Here is a 13,958-nt window from a genome sequence, read left to right as displayed (position 1 = left end):
TGTGCCAGTTTGATTAAATTCAAATCATAAATAAAGCTGCTATTGTGCAGACAAAGTCAAAATAGCTAATTTTGGCCCTTTCAGGGGCCATTACTCTGGAACCCATAATGGGATCTGGCCAGTTCAAGAAACAAACCGAGATCTTATGGTGATACAAGTTGTGTGCAAGTTTGGTTAAAATAAAATCATAAATGAAACCACTATCGTGCAGACAAGAAATTGTTGACGGACGGACGCACGCACGCACGGACTGACGACGGAGACGGACGAAGGGTGATCACAAAAGCTAACCGTGTCACTATGTGACAGGTGAGCTAAAAAGAAGTTTCGCTATGGACAGATCAGACTTTGATATTGATGACTGTAGGAGTAGGTAAACTCCCTCAACAAACAAGATAAAATGGAGGTAATATTCCTCAGTCAGAATTTCTTGGAGGCAACAGACAGAATGAAACAAGAGAAATGACCTGTACTCTGTAGCTTTCCAATGTTTCAAGTCAGGAAGACATCTTGGTGACCTATTTATCAGATTGGGTGGTGTGAGTTCCTTCATGCGGGCATCTAAAACAGCAGTAAAATCCCCTTTATAGAATTTTTCAGTTTTTCTTGGCACTATCAGTCCATAGAGTTAGCAACATTTTTTGCACACCAAGCAAAACACAATGCATATAATCAATTAACATTTCTAATAACATCAAAATATAATAGGTTTGTCAGAACAGTAACACCTTTTACACCATACTGAGATTTTCCAGCCACTTCAGCATCTCTGGCTTGCTTGACAGATTCAGAATGTTTGCGTACAGATGCATGACCTGATTCAGAGTTAAAATCGTATGGAAATGACATCATCGATCCTCTTTCGCTTGTTTTCACACTTTTTCCCTTTTTCTGGCAAAATGCACAGGCAAAAAATCCATTAAACTGAGTAAAGTTTTGTACCAGACATCTGGCTGGTGCATCACAAACCACATTTAATAATACTCCCCGAAGAAGAATTTCCCTTCCATGTAGTATGATTGATATTCCTGCAAACATCAATAAAATAAAATTTCAATTCTATCCCTCCATAATCAATCCTGAAATTACAAACCACCCTAAAAATGACCATTATGTGATCTTTTGAGTCAAAGAAAATGTTCTTTTGTGCCGATGAAAGTAAACAAACTCGTCCTATGCAGTTCTTATTCACAGGTGGTCTGTACTTACAGATTTGACTGTATCTGTACCTCTGTCACTAGATTTTTTTTGTTTAAGTCTACAACTGCAACACTTGTTCGTTTCACTTTTGAACAATATCCAGGTAAAACAATGAAACATTTAAACCCCAAAGAAAAGTATTAATATGTTGCACATAATATAATTATGTAATATAATTGCATCTATCTATAACAGACCTAAATTAAATTTTACAGAAACAATGTTGGTTAATTATTTCAACCTTCTGAAAAATGCATTCGCCATAATAATGGGAAAAAACAACAACACGTTAGTCTCACCTGTATGGTAGAGTTCAGACAGCTCTTGAATAAGTGGCAGCAGAAAAACATTCATAACTGGTTTTATTCCACCAAACCAGAGTCCCGCAAAGATTCTGTTCTGACAATTAAACCGGAAAATAACACAATTTAATATATACCTAACCCTGATACATGCATGTTTTCTGTCAACCTACGTCAAAAAATCCGACTCGACGGATCACTGATACTCTCATTGATCCGGTTCTGTATAACATCAGTCTTGTGTAGACAGAACTACTTGTGTATGGCGTATGCATATAGAACGTCTTCTTAACGCTGTAATGGAAAGACGCTTGACGTCCACAGTACTGCGAAAACAAACTTTGACGTCTTATTTGCGGCAAATACTAAAGCGCATTACCTATAATGTTTATTTAGGCACCGTTTGTTTTTAACGTGATTTCAGATTAAATATTTTTAAAATATGTTGTTTGATTTATTTTGAACATGAAATGTACATGTGTATATAATATAAGGGTCGAGTTATCTCCCCTTGGGAACCTCTGACCTTGATTATGTGGCAGTATTCACATCTTCAGGTTATACACTGTAAGTCTGTGTAGCATCATAAAAATCCTTCCATTGATATTAAAGTGGCTGTGTTCACAAGATTTGCAATAAAAAACTACTTAAGTCGAATTATCTCCCCTTGGGATCCCCTGACCTTGTACCATTAATGTCTTTGGGTCATGTACTAACAGTGTTTAAAGTTTTATCAAAATCCTTCAAGTAGTTTAGGAGCAATTGAGTTTGGAGAATTATGGACAGACATTTATTGATGGACGGACGGACGGACAAACGGGCAGGGTGACTCCAATATACCCCCTTCAAACTTCCTTTGGCTTGGGTATAATTACGCTTCGCTTTCCCAATTTAAAGAGGCTAGGGCTTCCTCCAAAAACCATCAAAAAAAAAATGCTGGTGTATTTAACAACTAAAATTTATTGAATTAATTAAATCAAGAAATTTCTCAAAAATATTTTCTTTATGTTAAAATTATACAGAACTAAAATCTTTTTAAAAAAAAACAAAGCATGATGTGCTTAATGATGTGCTACCATCTTTTGTCCAACGCCTGTCAATATTTGGATTGTGAACATAGCAGAGCCAACATGACCCTGTTATATTTTTGTGTTCATACTTTGTTTAGGATGGAGTTCATTGATGATAAGATAAAGTGGCCACACACTGTATGAGGATGATCTAAATATGGAAACTCCATCGGTGTTCAGTTGTAATGATATGTGAAACTCCTTCGACTTGTCTTTTTGCGGTGTGCCAGTGAAGTGAGAACCATCAAAGTGTTTCTTGTACATTTTACCATCGAAGACATCTTCAATGTTACTCTCAGCTTTTTTGTCTCTGTTCCTTTTGTAGTTAAGGTCAATTGTTGATAACCCTGTAAATAAAAGGGATTATTGTGAACAAAAATATTCTTTAATTATATTTGTTTGAAAATACATCCAAACAAAAAATTATATAATAATTTGAACCAGGCTCAGTGTTCACAGTAGACAATGACAGTTTTTAAAAAGCAAATCTGTTTACATCACCTCACACTGGCTTTTGAGTAATACACAGATCAGATAAATAAGCCACTTTTAGAAGAAGTCTGTTTTTTATATCAACATGTCACCTGTAATAATGCCAGTATTTATAGAGTACATAATGATATATACAGACAACACGTCCACAATGAGTGTAGGCTGTAGCCAATTGAAGATCAAACTGATTACATCAAAATTCATTATTTGAAACGAAGTACATGTATGTTAACCACTACACCACCAGACACTACCCACTATTATTGACCATAACCATCAGATAAGAGTAATATTGTGACACACAATTAAGTCATAATTATTTTAAGTTGGTGGAAAAGATATATACAATACCTGACAAAATAGATTGTAACTGCCCAGCTATTGGAATGTACATACAGTATTTTTCTTTCTTCTTGCCGCATAATGCACACTCCTTCATGCTTACTGTACCTGAGTACTCCTTACAAAAGTCACAAAAAAATGCTTCTGTACAGGTGAAGTGAGTTCAGTGAAGAAATTGTAAAACAGATGCATGCTGCTTCGGCATAAGTTTGGAGTCAAGCAGTGCAGTTCCAAAAGGCTCAAAAGATCCTTTGTAGCTTCTCGAGTGAGCTGGTGTCTCAATACAAATGTAATTATCAATACTATACTTTCAAGTAATGATAATCTCGAACCCTGATACAATGATTCACCTTCAGGGGCATGGGGCAGATCTGAAATAAATAAATAACAAAATCATGCATTTATACAAAATATAAACTAGTTACTGAAAATAACAAAGAATAGAAAGTGAAACACGAGTTCTAGTGTGTCATAGGTATTAATAGCAAGGCTTGATTGCTTCTCATTATTTTGACCACAGGATGCATACTTGACCCATCAGCTACCATTGCCTCTTTGAGTGACATGTCAGACTTGATGTAAAGTATTAATAATGAATGACAAGTGGTTAAAGAAACAACATCTGTTTATTAAACTAATATGAGCCCTTGCAAGTCAATCAAATGACCTTGTGTGCCAGCCGTTCATCAAAAAGAAAGATTGTTAATTTGTTAATGCTCCGGATATGAAACAAGTCCCTCTACATCACACTCAGACTCCATAATTATGGTGAGCATTTGTGTCAAGTTATTTGAAAACCCTTCCTTTGACTTATAAATGAGATACAGAGCAGATATAATTTGAAATTGACAAATGGATGTCCAATAACCTTTGCCCAACTAACCTTAAAGTAGATGGGGAAAATATTTGAAATTGCCAATCACCACACAGACCACTGGCAAAACTGAGTTCATGTTACTGAAAGAAATCAAATGGTCAACCTACTGAGTACTGATGGACCAAGTTGTAAATCAACTTTTAATATTCTCCATCTTATTTGAATGGGAAGGCATAAAAAGCTGATTGTATTTTTCATTTACCTCCACTATTGTTTTCAAACTCTTCCTCTGAATCTGGATCTTCTTCATCATCGGCATATTGCGTATGGACATCTCCATCTTTATCACATGAAGTACTGGACTCACTATGTACTAATTCCTCATCTGACTGACTTTCAGTAGATGCTGTAAGTAAAAACAAAACCTGCCACACTGAAGTCCCACTTAAAATTAACAAAAAACCAGAATGTGTCTGTAGGACACAGGGTGTGCCCCCACTAGTACATTTGTCACAAATAAGGTGCTATTGACTATTTCAAGGGCCATAATTCTGGAAATAGGGGGCGGAGCCAGGTGGAAATAGAAGGTGCGCAAGTTCATATCATGATAAAGACTCGTGCAAGTTTTCATCAATTTATATCAAATACTTTTTGAGCTAGGTGCGTCAAAAGGTGAAAATGTGCATTTTTGACTATTTCAGGGGACATACCTCTGGAAATAGGGGGCGCGCAAGTTCAAATTATTATAAAGTTTCACACAAGGTTTAATCAGTTTATATAAACTACTTTTTGAGCTAGGCGCGTCACAAGATGAAAATGTGCATTTTTGACTATTTCAGGGGCCATAAATCTGGAAACAAAAATTTAATGACCTACATAACATGTACCTTCCCTAATGTTTGGAGCATGAAACCAGAAACATTTTATTTTTCGGGCCTAAGCAATGCAACATAACATATATCGAAAGCCTAGGCCTTGCAGTTTCAGCTAATATTTTTTTTCGTATAAGTTTATGTAAAACTTCAAACTCACTGGGGCGGGCCTCTTTTAACCCGAGGGGCATAATTTGAACAAATTTCATAAAGGATCATTAGATGATGTCACATACCCCATCTAGAGACTGTTAGCCTTGCGGTATTGGACAATAAGATTTTTTAAGTTTTCCATTTCGGTTGACATGGCAACCAGAGTTCTGTGTTGAATTCAATTCTTTGAACAATATTGGTGTAAATCTTTCCACCCAGTGGTTTTTGAGAAGATTCCTTTTAGATTGTTGACGGACGGCGCACATCAAGCAGTCAGAAAGGCTGAACTTGAGTCTTTGGCTCAGGTGAGCTAAAAATGTACATTACCCTGTGCTTCCTGATATGAATCAGCATCTGTACTCGGGTCTGGATGTTCAAGACTTGTTGGCGCAAAGCAATGGCTTTGTTTCTTCTTTTTAAACCAAGCTGTACTTCTAGGTTCTTTGATTTCCTCTATATACTTTGATTTTTTGTATGGCCCTCTTCTCTTCCTTGGTGTACTGGCAATATTCTCTGCCATATTGAGCCCTTGAACAAGCAAAACATCAGTTCTTCAATAAATATTTTGTCTATTCACATTTATACATATAAAAGTTAAAACTACAACTGTTGGAAGTGGATCGTCCGACTTACAGGCTATACCCCCCAGAGAATTTAAAATAGAGCCAGCAGATGGTGGGCAAATATTCCAGAGAAGTGTGAAAATGTTCAAGTATTATTACTACAATACCTCCCCCACAATATAGAAATATGAACATAAAATAACAGATAAACTAGGCAAAACTAATGGGGTTCATTTGTATCCTTTTTTCCTAAATTTTCAGCCATACTTTACGAGGGGTGTTCAAATATGAATGCAACTAGGTTTTTAACCACGATTTGCATGAAATAGGTACATGTAACGCACAGAGGGTTGTGTAAGCTCTCCATTGATACAATACATGTTTAAATACGTTCAGTCAGGCTTTGACATTTTAGCTCGATTATCACTGTCTACTCGTGTACACTTAAGATAAAATGGTTGGGAATAGGTCTCCTTTCACTGACCAAATACGGTCCTATATCAAGAACCATTGTATTCTTGGTATACAGGCGAAATACATATTTATTTTACGCTCTTCAGTGAAAGACTGAAATTTATCATTGAAATAAGATTGATATTTTCACTGTTTCAAACAGTGAAAATATCATTTTTATTTTTCACTGGTACGGAACTACACTTGAATGCGAAATAATATAATAAGATAGCAAATGAAATTCCTTGCAAAATATTCTTTAGTAAAGGTATATATGTATAAAAATAATTACATGATCTTAAATATTTACATTTTATTATAAATAAATGTAAAAGAAATCAGGAAACATAATAGAACTATTTACATTTTTTTCTACAAAGATATTCGACGTCACAATATTGTGGACGTCATGATGTGATGCACGTGACGTAACGTTGCGCGAACAAACTGGATATGATTTAGTTAAAACCATTAAAATTGCATAAAATAAAATTGACCCAGTTGCATTCATATTTGAACACCCCTCGCATTATAGTTGTATGAATTTATTGGCTATGTCTGATTTTTATATCAAGTTATGGATCTCTACATGTGATTCCTTCTCGTATTATCAGACTCTTACGAATTTAACTTGCATATGCACATGATAAACTAAATTACATGGTTCAGTTCAAACAAAATGTTATCTTGTCAAGTATTCCATGCTCTAAAACCTCAATTTAGAGTCTTAAACTACTGCCTTAAAATCACATAAAATAACCCAACCTCTATCCTTCTCAATAAAGTTCACACTTTCTCATTATATTCCCCTGCACATGCAGGGCTCTCGTTTGTCAAAATTGGGGGCTAAATATGGACCCCATGCCCCCCTAAAAATTGTATCTTTTTAATTTTCCCCAGAATTTTCAAATAATTCCCCCCTTGGAAGAAAAAAAGGCAAATAGACATACCCTGTACAGTACACGTCATTTAGTGCTGTCTGATCCAGACAGATTTAAGCTGAAATGTCAAAAAAATTTGGCATGAAATTCAGCCCCATTTCAAATAAAAAATGGTAGTGTTTGGTCCGACTTTTGACCTTAAAATACACAATTAAATTTGACCAAAGAAACCTGGAAGTATTCATGTATTTTCTCCATCAAAATAACTTTTCTCAAGCTGGATCAATGAAAATTCGCATCAGAGGGAGTTACGAAAATAGAGGACAGAGCAGAAATCTCGAGTCCAGATCATACCTTTTCATAATTAAATTTTGAAAAATGGAAGGCAAAATCGTCTACTTGTTAGAACTCTCCCATATCAGAAACAGTTCGCTTTTGTGCAGCTTACTTAATAGATTTTTATGAGTTTGAAAAACGAAAACATTCATATCCAAAAAAAGCATGTACACTTTTCATCTTCTGTTCAAACTCTTTTACTGATAATTCTAAAAATTCCCCCTTGAGCAAAAGATATTTTAAAATCATGCGAAATTCCCCCCCCCCCCCCCCCCCCCCACACACACACACACACACAAAACCCCCACTTGCATGGTTTGATGCACCCTGGCCCCAGTTTCAAAAAGCAAATAAGAGCTCTGCTGCATTGTCTAGAGAAAACCTGGGCAATAAAAAATATAAAGAGTTTGTTTCAGAATTTTTTTTAACAAGGAGTTCAAAATCCAAAAAATATATGAAGCATTTAAAATGTAAGGATTATGCTGGTGAAATTTCGTCAAAAATTAAATAGATCTAGTGGTCACTCATTTTAAAAATATCAAAAGTTCAAAAGAAATGAAGGTTGTCAGACATCCACTAAATTTTAATAGCACAGGTGCTCTCACAGATAGAAATTCCTACTATGCGATATTCGTTGAATATTAATATTATTGATATTAATCTACAAGAAATTCTGATAGAGAAAGAATACACTTCGTCATACATGTCAAGTCGACACTGGAATCGTGATTCTCACAAATTCAAGGTTTGATCACGAATTAACGAATTTGGACCATTTTTTTCACTCTTTCTAAAAAAATCAGACCAAAAAAATTGTGGACCACTTATTTTCTAATTTGCCATCTGGCATCGTTATTTTAGACAGGATGAGACAATAATAAACAGAAAACACATGTCAAGTGTCATTTTTAATGTACTGATTACGTAACGGACTTGCAGAAACTGGTTCTGGCCAGTTTTTGCTTTAACCGAAGCTTCCCAAGAGAGATTGTATCAAACAAATTGATGCGTTAATTTCCGAGCAAATTACGTAAATCATCGATATTGACTGACTGGTTACTATTTATGCTATTCGTGGACGTTGCATTGTCGGAAAAGTATTAGAACCATTCGCACACTTGACCTTGACCAAAGAAGTATAAAATACACAGAATGGCAACTGGCTGTAATCTCGCGTGATCTCGTGTCAGAGCGTGAATCGGCGTTATCTTAGTAAAAACAAACATCGGCGAAGTTACAATTTGTACAATTAAAACTACATTTAAGATACATGTTAGCTTCTAAAACAACATGAGTTTAATATGAAATAGTCTTAAGACACAAAGTACACGTTTCTTGCCACCAAAATAAGCATGGTCATACAATGATAATTAATTTACCGATGAATAATTGCATACAAAATCGCGTGTGGAGAAAGCGTCACTTCCGGTAAACGAGATCTCATTCATTTATCACGGGATGTTGGCGAGATTTGCTCTATATGTCTTTCAAGTTGCCGATCTATTTATTTTTATAGCTCTTTGCCTTGACCGACACTAAAAAAAAACATGAAGATGCCAGAAAAAAAGAATTATTCGTCAAAATATAACAACGCGTGGGAACTTGAATTTCCTTGGCTTGGAAAAGCAGACAATGAACCTAATTTTGCTTTCTGCAAGCTATGTAGGAAGTCAGTTCTATGCACAACCTTTTTTCCGGTGCAGGTTCAAACCGAAAGTACATTTCAAATCGAAAGTGAAATATGTAGATCATTGAGACGTTTTTGTATTAAACATTTCGGTTCATAGATAGATTTTATATCACGGCTCTAATAAAAACTCAAAACAGTTTCACTGACAAAATCACCTTATTTTTTATTTGTTTTTTTAGAAAACTAAATTTTCTTGTAGATCTAGATCTATCGTGAAATAAAATTAAACAAAAAAATCATGTGTTTTCCATACAGAATGTGTTGAAGCAAAGCAAAAAAGGGTGGACCTGAAATTCATATTAATGGCCTAAGAAAGCACCAGAATGCAAACTTTCATGTATATTTTGTAAAAAATTTCTTTGTGGGGTTGGGGGGGGGGGGGGGGGGATACCCCAAACCCTCCACCCGCACCCACCCCCACTCGTCGCACAAATCTCACTCTTTCATATTTTGGAAACTTGACAGGTATGACTTCGTTGAACACTGTATCACTGGAATAATCGACATAGTGATCAGGAATACGGACGGCACGACCTGACAATCTAGAAAATAAAAAGACGTAAATTTACCAAGGGATTTTATCGTTGCATGGTTCAATTTCAATTTTATAATCAACCGACAAGTTTCAAAATTTCCGAGACGCCATCTCTGTTATCAATTTCCGGCAATGCTATCGGGAAATTTCATTGGACTGTTCAGCTTCCTGGAAGAGACGTCTTCGCTGATTGGCCGATTCCAAGCAAACGCGCGGTGAAAACTTGCAGTGCGCCTCTGCAGGAAAAGCAAACGACAACAAAAATAAACGTTGGCAAAAAAAGGGCAGTATGTTCGTTATTGTGTTTTGAGTTGAAGAAGGTGCCTACAGCGTTATCAAATGTTCCGATATTGTGGAACCACGACGTACTTTTGATGAATATAGGTGAACAGGTCCAAGCAAAGTTTATGAAAAAGTCCTATCCAGCAAAGATTGTCAGAAAAGGAGGTAACGTCCAAGGATGTTTTGTAATTAGTTTTTTTTTATAATTTATTAGATGATTACATGTAAACAACAGGGGTGTTGGAACAGAGTGTCACAGGTGTTAAACACATAATCAAATATTTTACTAGGCCTATACTGTATGTAGAGCAACTGCGTAGATCTAATGTCGACCCCCTTCATATATCGACCCTAGTCCAACTAATTGTACGTGAGCCATGATATTGTGATAATTTTTGTATAGGTCAATATCTTTCCTCCACGTACAACATAGATTGTGAGACAGTTTATGACGTCATCATACCTCTTTACGGAATTTGATTATTGGCCAAGTTTTGCTGCAGGGAGAAGTTTGAAAAAATTTGGTCGAAAATTATTGTTGCAAATAAGGAGGGTGTGAATTTTTTGATAATATCATATATCATTGTTTTCTGTTTCTGGAGTAATTTTATGTCTAGTTATTCAAAAGAAATGAAAGTAGATCAAAAAATGACTGAAATAACCAAGTATCTTGGTTTAATTAACAGTTATAGCAGGGTCGATAATACGTTACGCTCTTTATACATTGTATCATTTATCGACCCCCGACTGTATTTTAAGGTTCATAACAGGTTTGGTTACATTTACATGTTGATAACGCTAACAAACTATGTAATTATGTACATCAAAATATAAAGATATACGGTAAATGTCAGTCTGTAAAATCGGTCTGCCTGGCAGTAAAAAAATGAGACTTTTCTATCAAAAGGGATTCTTAGTGTTTTTTTTAAATAATGAAACGTGCGTTATCGCTTTTCTTGCATAAAACACAACAAAGTACTGAAAATATTGACAATACAAGACAATTACATCGAAGTTGGCCGGGTACATGTTTTTTATATGCCTTTCCAAGGCTACAGTAACTTTATATATATTTTCAACACATCAAGAGGATATTTATATGATTATAAATGTATACCAATGTAGATCTAGCATTTATTGACGTGGTAATTTCTTTTTAGCAAGTGTGAGTCCCGCGTTCTTCGTTATATTCGGTACAGATCTTTAATGAAAGTTGTAGATTTACATGACACTACATCATCCTCACACAACATACAGGTACCGAGAGGTGCTAACTGGCAACAGTTCTGCATGCTTCATTCGGTCCCTTGCACTTTTTAAATGTTTACATTATCGTATAATTGAAATCGATACACACACCCTTCATAAGTGACTTTAATGAAATATCTACGCCGTTTTTTCTTTTTAAATCAACTTAAAAATGCTTTGCACCCCGCCCCGTCTCGATCAAAATTTGAAAAACACAAGAATTTGAATTTTCGAACATCGATATTAATTGGCAACTCAGATAGGATTTAGAAACCGAAACATGATTGGTGAGATCTACAAATAAATTGAAAAAAATATATATATAAACAAGAGGGCCATGATGGCCCTGAGTCGCTAACCTGAGTACTATTGCTCAAAATGATATGATCGTTTCAAACCAATCTCATTAGAAGCCGCTAAGGTATATTCATTTAGATAAATAATAAAGGAGGTAATCTGTCATAAATTCAATCAATATGTATCTTCACTGATTCTCCAAGTCCATCTGTTGAAATAAATGAAATTTCAGATCAGTATCTTCATTAGTTACGGAGATATACCCATTTTAATTTGAAATAAAGGGAGGTAATTTGACATAAAATCAGTCCATAGTTATCTACCCTGATTGTCTCAGTCCAACTAATGACAATTATGAATTTCAAATAAGTTCTATAAGTACTTACGGATATAAATCCATTTTGATTACAATCAGGGGAGGTAATCAGATATAACATAACTCTGGAACCTACGATTGGATCTGACAGGTTCGTCATGGAATCCAAGATTTATTGTTGTTGAAGATATTTTGGAAGTTTGTATCAAATCAAACCATAAATGAAGTCTCTATATGGCTGCAAAAGCCAAAATAGCCAATTTTGGACATTTAAGGGGCTATAACTCTGGAACCCATGATGGAAACTGGCCAGTTCAAGAAAGGAACAAAGACCTTGTGGTGATACAAGTTGTGTGCAAGTTTGGTTAAAATCAAATCATAAATAAAGCTGCTATTATGCAGACAAGGTCAAAATAGCTAATTTTGGCCCTTTCAGGGGCCATAACTCTGGAACCCATAACGGGATCTGGCCAGTTCAAGAAAGGAACCAAGATCTTATGGTGACACAAGTTTTGTGCAAGTTTGATTCAATTCAAATCATACACGAAGTTGCTATTGTGCAGACAAGGTCAAAATAACTAATTCTGGCCCATTCAGGGGCCAAAACTCTGGAACCGATAATGGAATCTGGCCAGTTCACGAAAGGAACCGAGATCTTATGGTGATACAAGTTGTGTGCAAGTTTGGTTAAAACAAAGTTATAAATGAAGGTGATATTATGCAGACAAGGTCAAAATAGCTAATTTTGGCCCTTTCAGTGGCCATTACTCTGGAACCCATAAAGGGATGTGGCCAGTTCAAGAAAGGAACCAAGATCTTATGGTGACACAAGTTTTGTGCAAGTTTGATTAAATTCAAATCATAAATGAAGCTGCTATTGTGCAGAAAAGGCCAAAATAGCTAATTCTGGCCCTTCAGGGGCCATTACTCTTGAACCCATGATGGAATCTGGCCAGTTCAAGAAAGGAGCAAAGATCTTATGGTGATACAAGTTGTGTGCAGGTTTGGTAAAAATCAAACCATAAATAAAGCTGCTATTGTGCAGACAAGGTAAAAATAACTAATTTTGGCCCTTGCAGGGGCCATAACTCTGGAACCCATGACGGGATCTGGCCAGTTCAAGAAAAGAACCGAGATCTTATGGTGATACAAGTTGTGTGCAAGTTTGGTTAAAATAAAATCATAAATGAAACCACTATCGCGCAGACAAGAAATTGTTGACGGACACACGCACAGACGACGTGTGATCACAAAAGCTCACCTGTCACTACTATGTGACAGGTGAGCTAATAAAAAAGGGAGATGAAAAGATTCTATAAGCCTTTGACCTTTCGACTTCGGCCAAAACTGATTTGGGACCCATAATTTGCTTACTTTGCACCCGCAACAGCATATCCAAAAGGTTTGCTGACAGCGCGTGCTCACGAGAATCTCCTTGTTTGTACGTGCATGCCCGAAATCGGTAAAAACAAAGATTTCATGCAAGATTCCGAATGGTATTAGATTGAAATATTATCTGTGTGTAATGTTATCTGTTTGTCGAAAAAAAATACTTCATTAAGTTGATTTTTTTTTTTTTAGAATTTAGTTGGGGGTCGGTAATTGGTGCAATGGTCGATATATGCTACACTTACTGTATGAAATGTAGCAAAGATTTACATTGGACATATCTTCTTAAACAGATACCAAAAATACTAAAGATGGCCAATGAAAAACGTTCTTTCAAATGGTACTATTTGATGGAAAATCGGATGACAAATTTATGAAGCACATAATATTATAGCTAAAAGGGTCGATAATATTGCATTGCTCTCTATATATAAATAAGAGAATATAAGGTGTCCATCGGAACAAAAACATCATGCTGAACAAACAAGAAACACTGCTGAATCGATCAGATCACGGTTTTCTCTTTGTGGTCGCCACTTGAAAGCGTAAGTCCAAGCGTTAACACTTTTTATTTCATTAAAATCCCTCGAATAGCAAAAAAATGATGAAAAATTTCACGAAATACCGCGATTTGCAATCCGTGTCGTTTTCGACGTCCATTCTATACATGAAATCATTTTTTGTATACATGTATAGAAAACGACATGAATTGCAAATTGT

The 13,958-nt window shown here is 35.6% G+C and overlaps 1 protein-coding gene across 1 annotated transcript; it reads right to left on the bottom strand.

Annotated features, from left to right (window-relative positions):
- Nucleotides 1–3,494: 3,494 nt before the first annotated feature.
- LOC123555350 (uncharacterized) lies at nt 3,495–10,184 on the bottom strand. The gene is made up of 4 exons (XM_053548550.1): nt 9,741–10,184; nt 5,576–5,776; nt 4,486–4,629; nt 3,495–3,777 (listed from the first exon to the last, which is right to left on the bottom strand). The coding sequence occupies exons 2-4, from the start codon at nt 5,766–5,768 to the stop codon at nt 3,506–3,508; spliced, it is 609 nt and encodes a 202-aa protein (XP_053404525.1). The 5' UTR covers nt 5,769–5,776; nt 9,741–10,184; the 3' UTR covers nt 3,495–3,505.
- Between the last annotated feature and the right edge of the window lie 3,774 nt (nt 10,185–13,958).

The sequence above is a fragment of the Mercenaria mercenaria genome, chromosome 7, assembly GCF_021730395.1.
Source record: "Mercenaria mercenaria strain notata chromosome 7, MADL_Memer_1, whole genome shotgun sequence".
Classification (NCBI taxonomy): domain Eukaryota; kingdom Metazoa; phylum Mollusca; class Bivalvia; order Venerida; family Veneridae; genus Mercenaria; species Mercenaria mercenaria.
The sequence above is the reverse complement of the archived record's forward strand: the minus strand, read 5'-3'. Positions and strand labels throughout refer to the sequence as shown.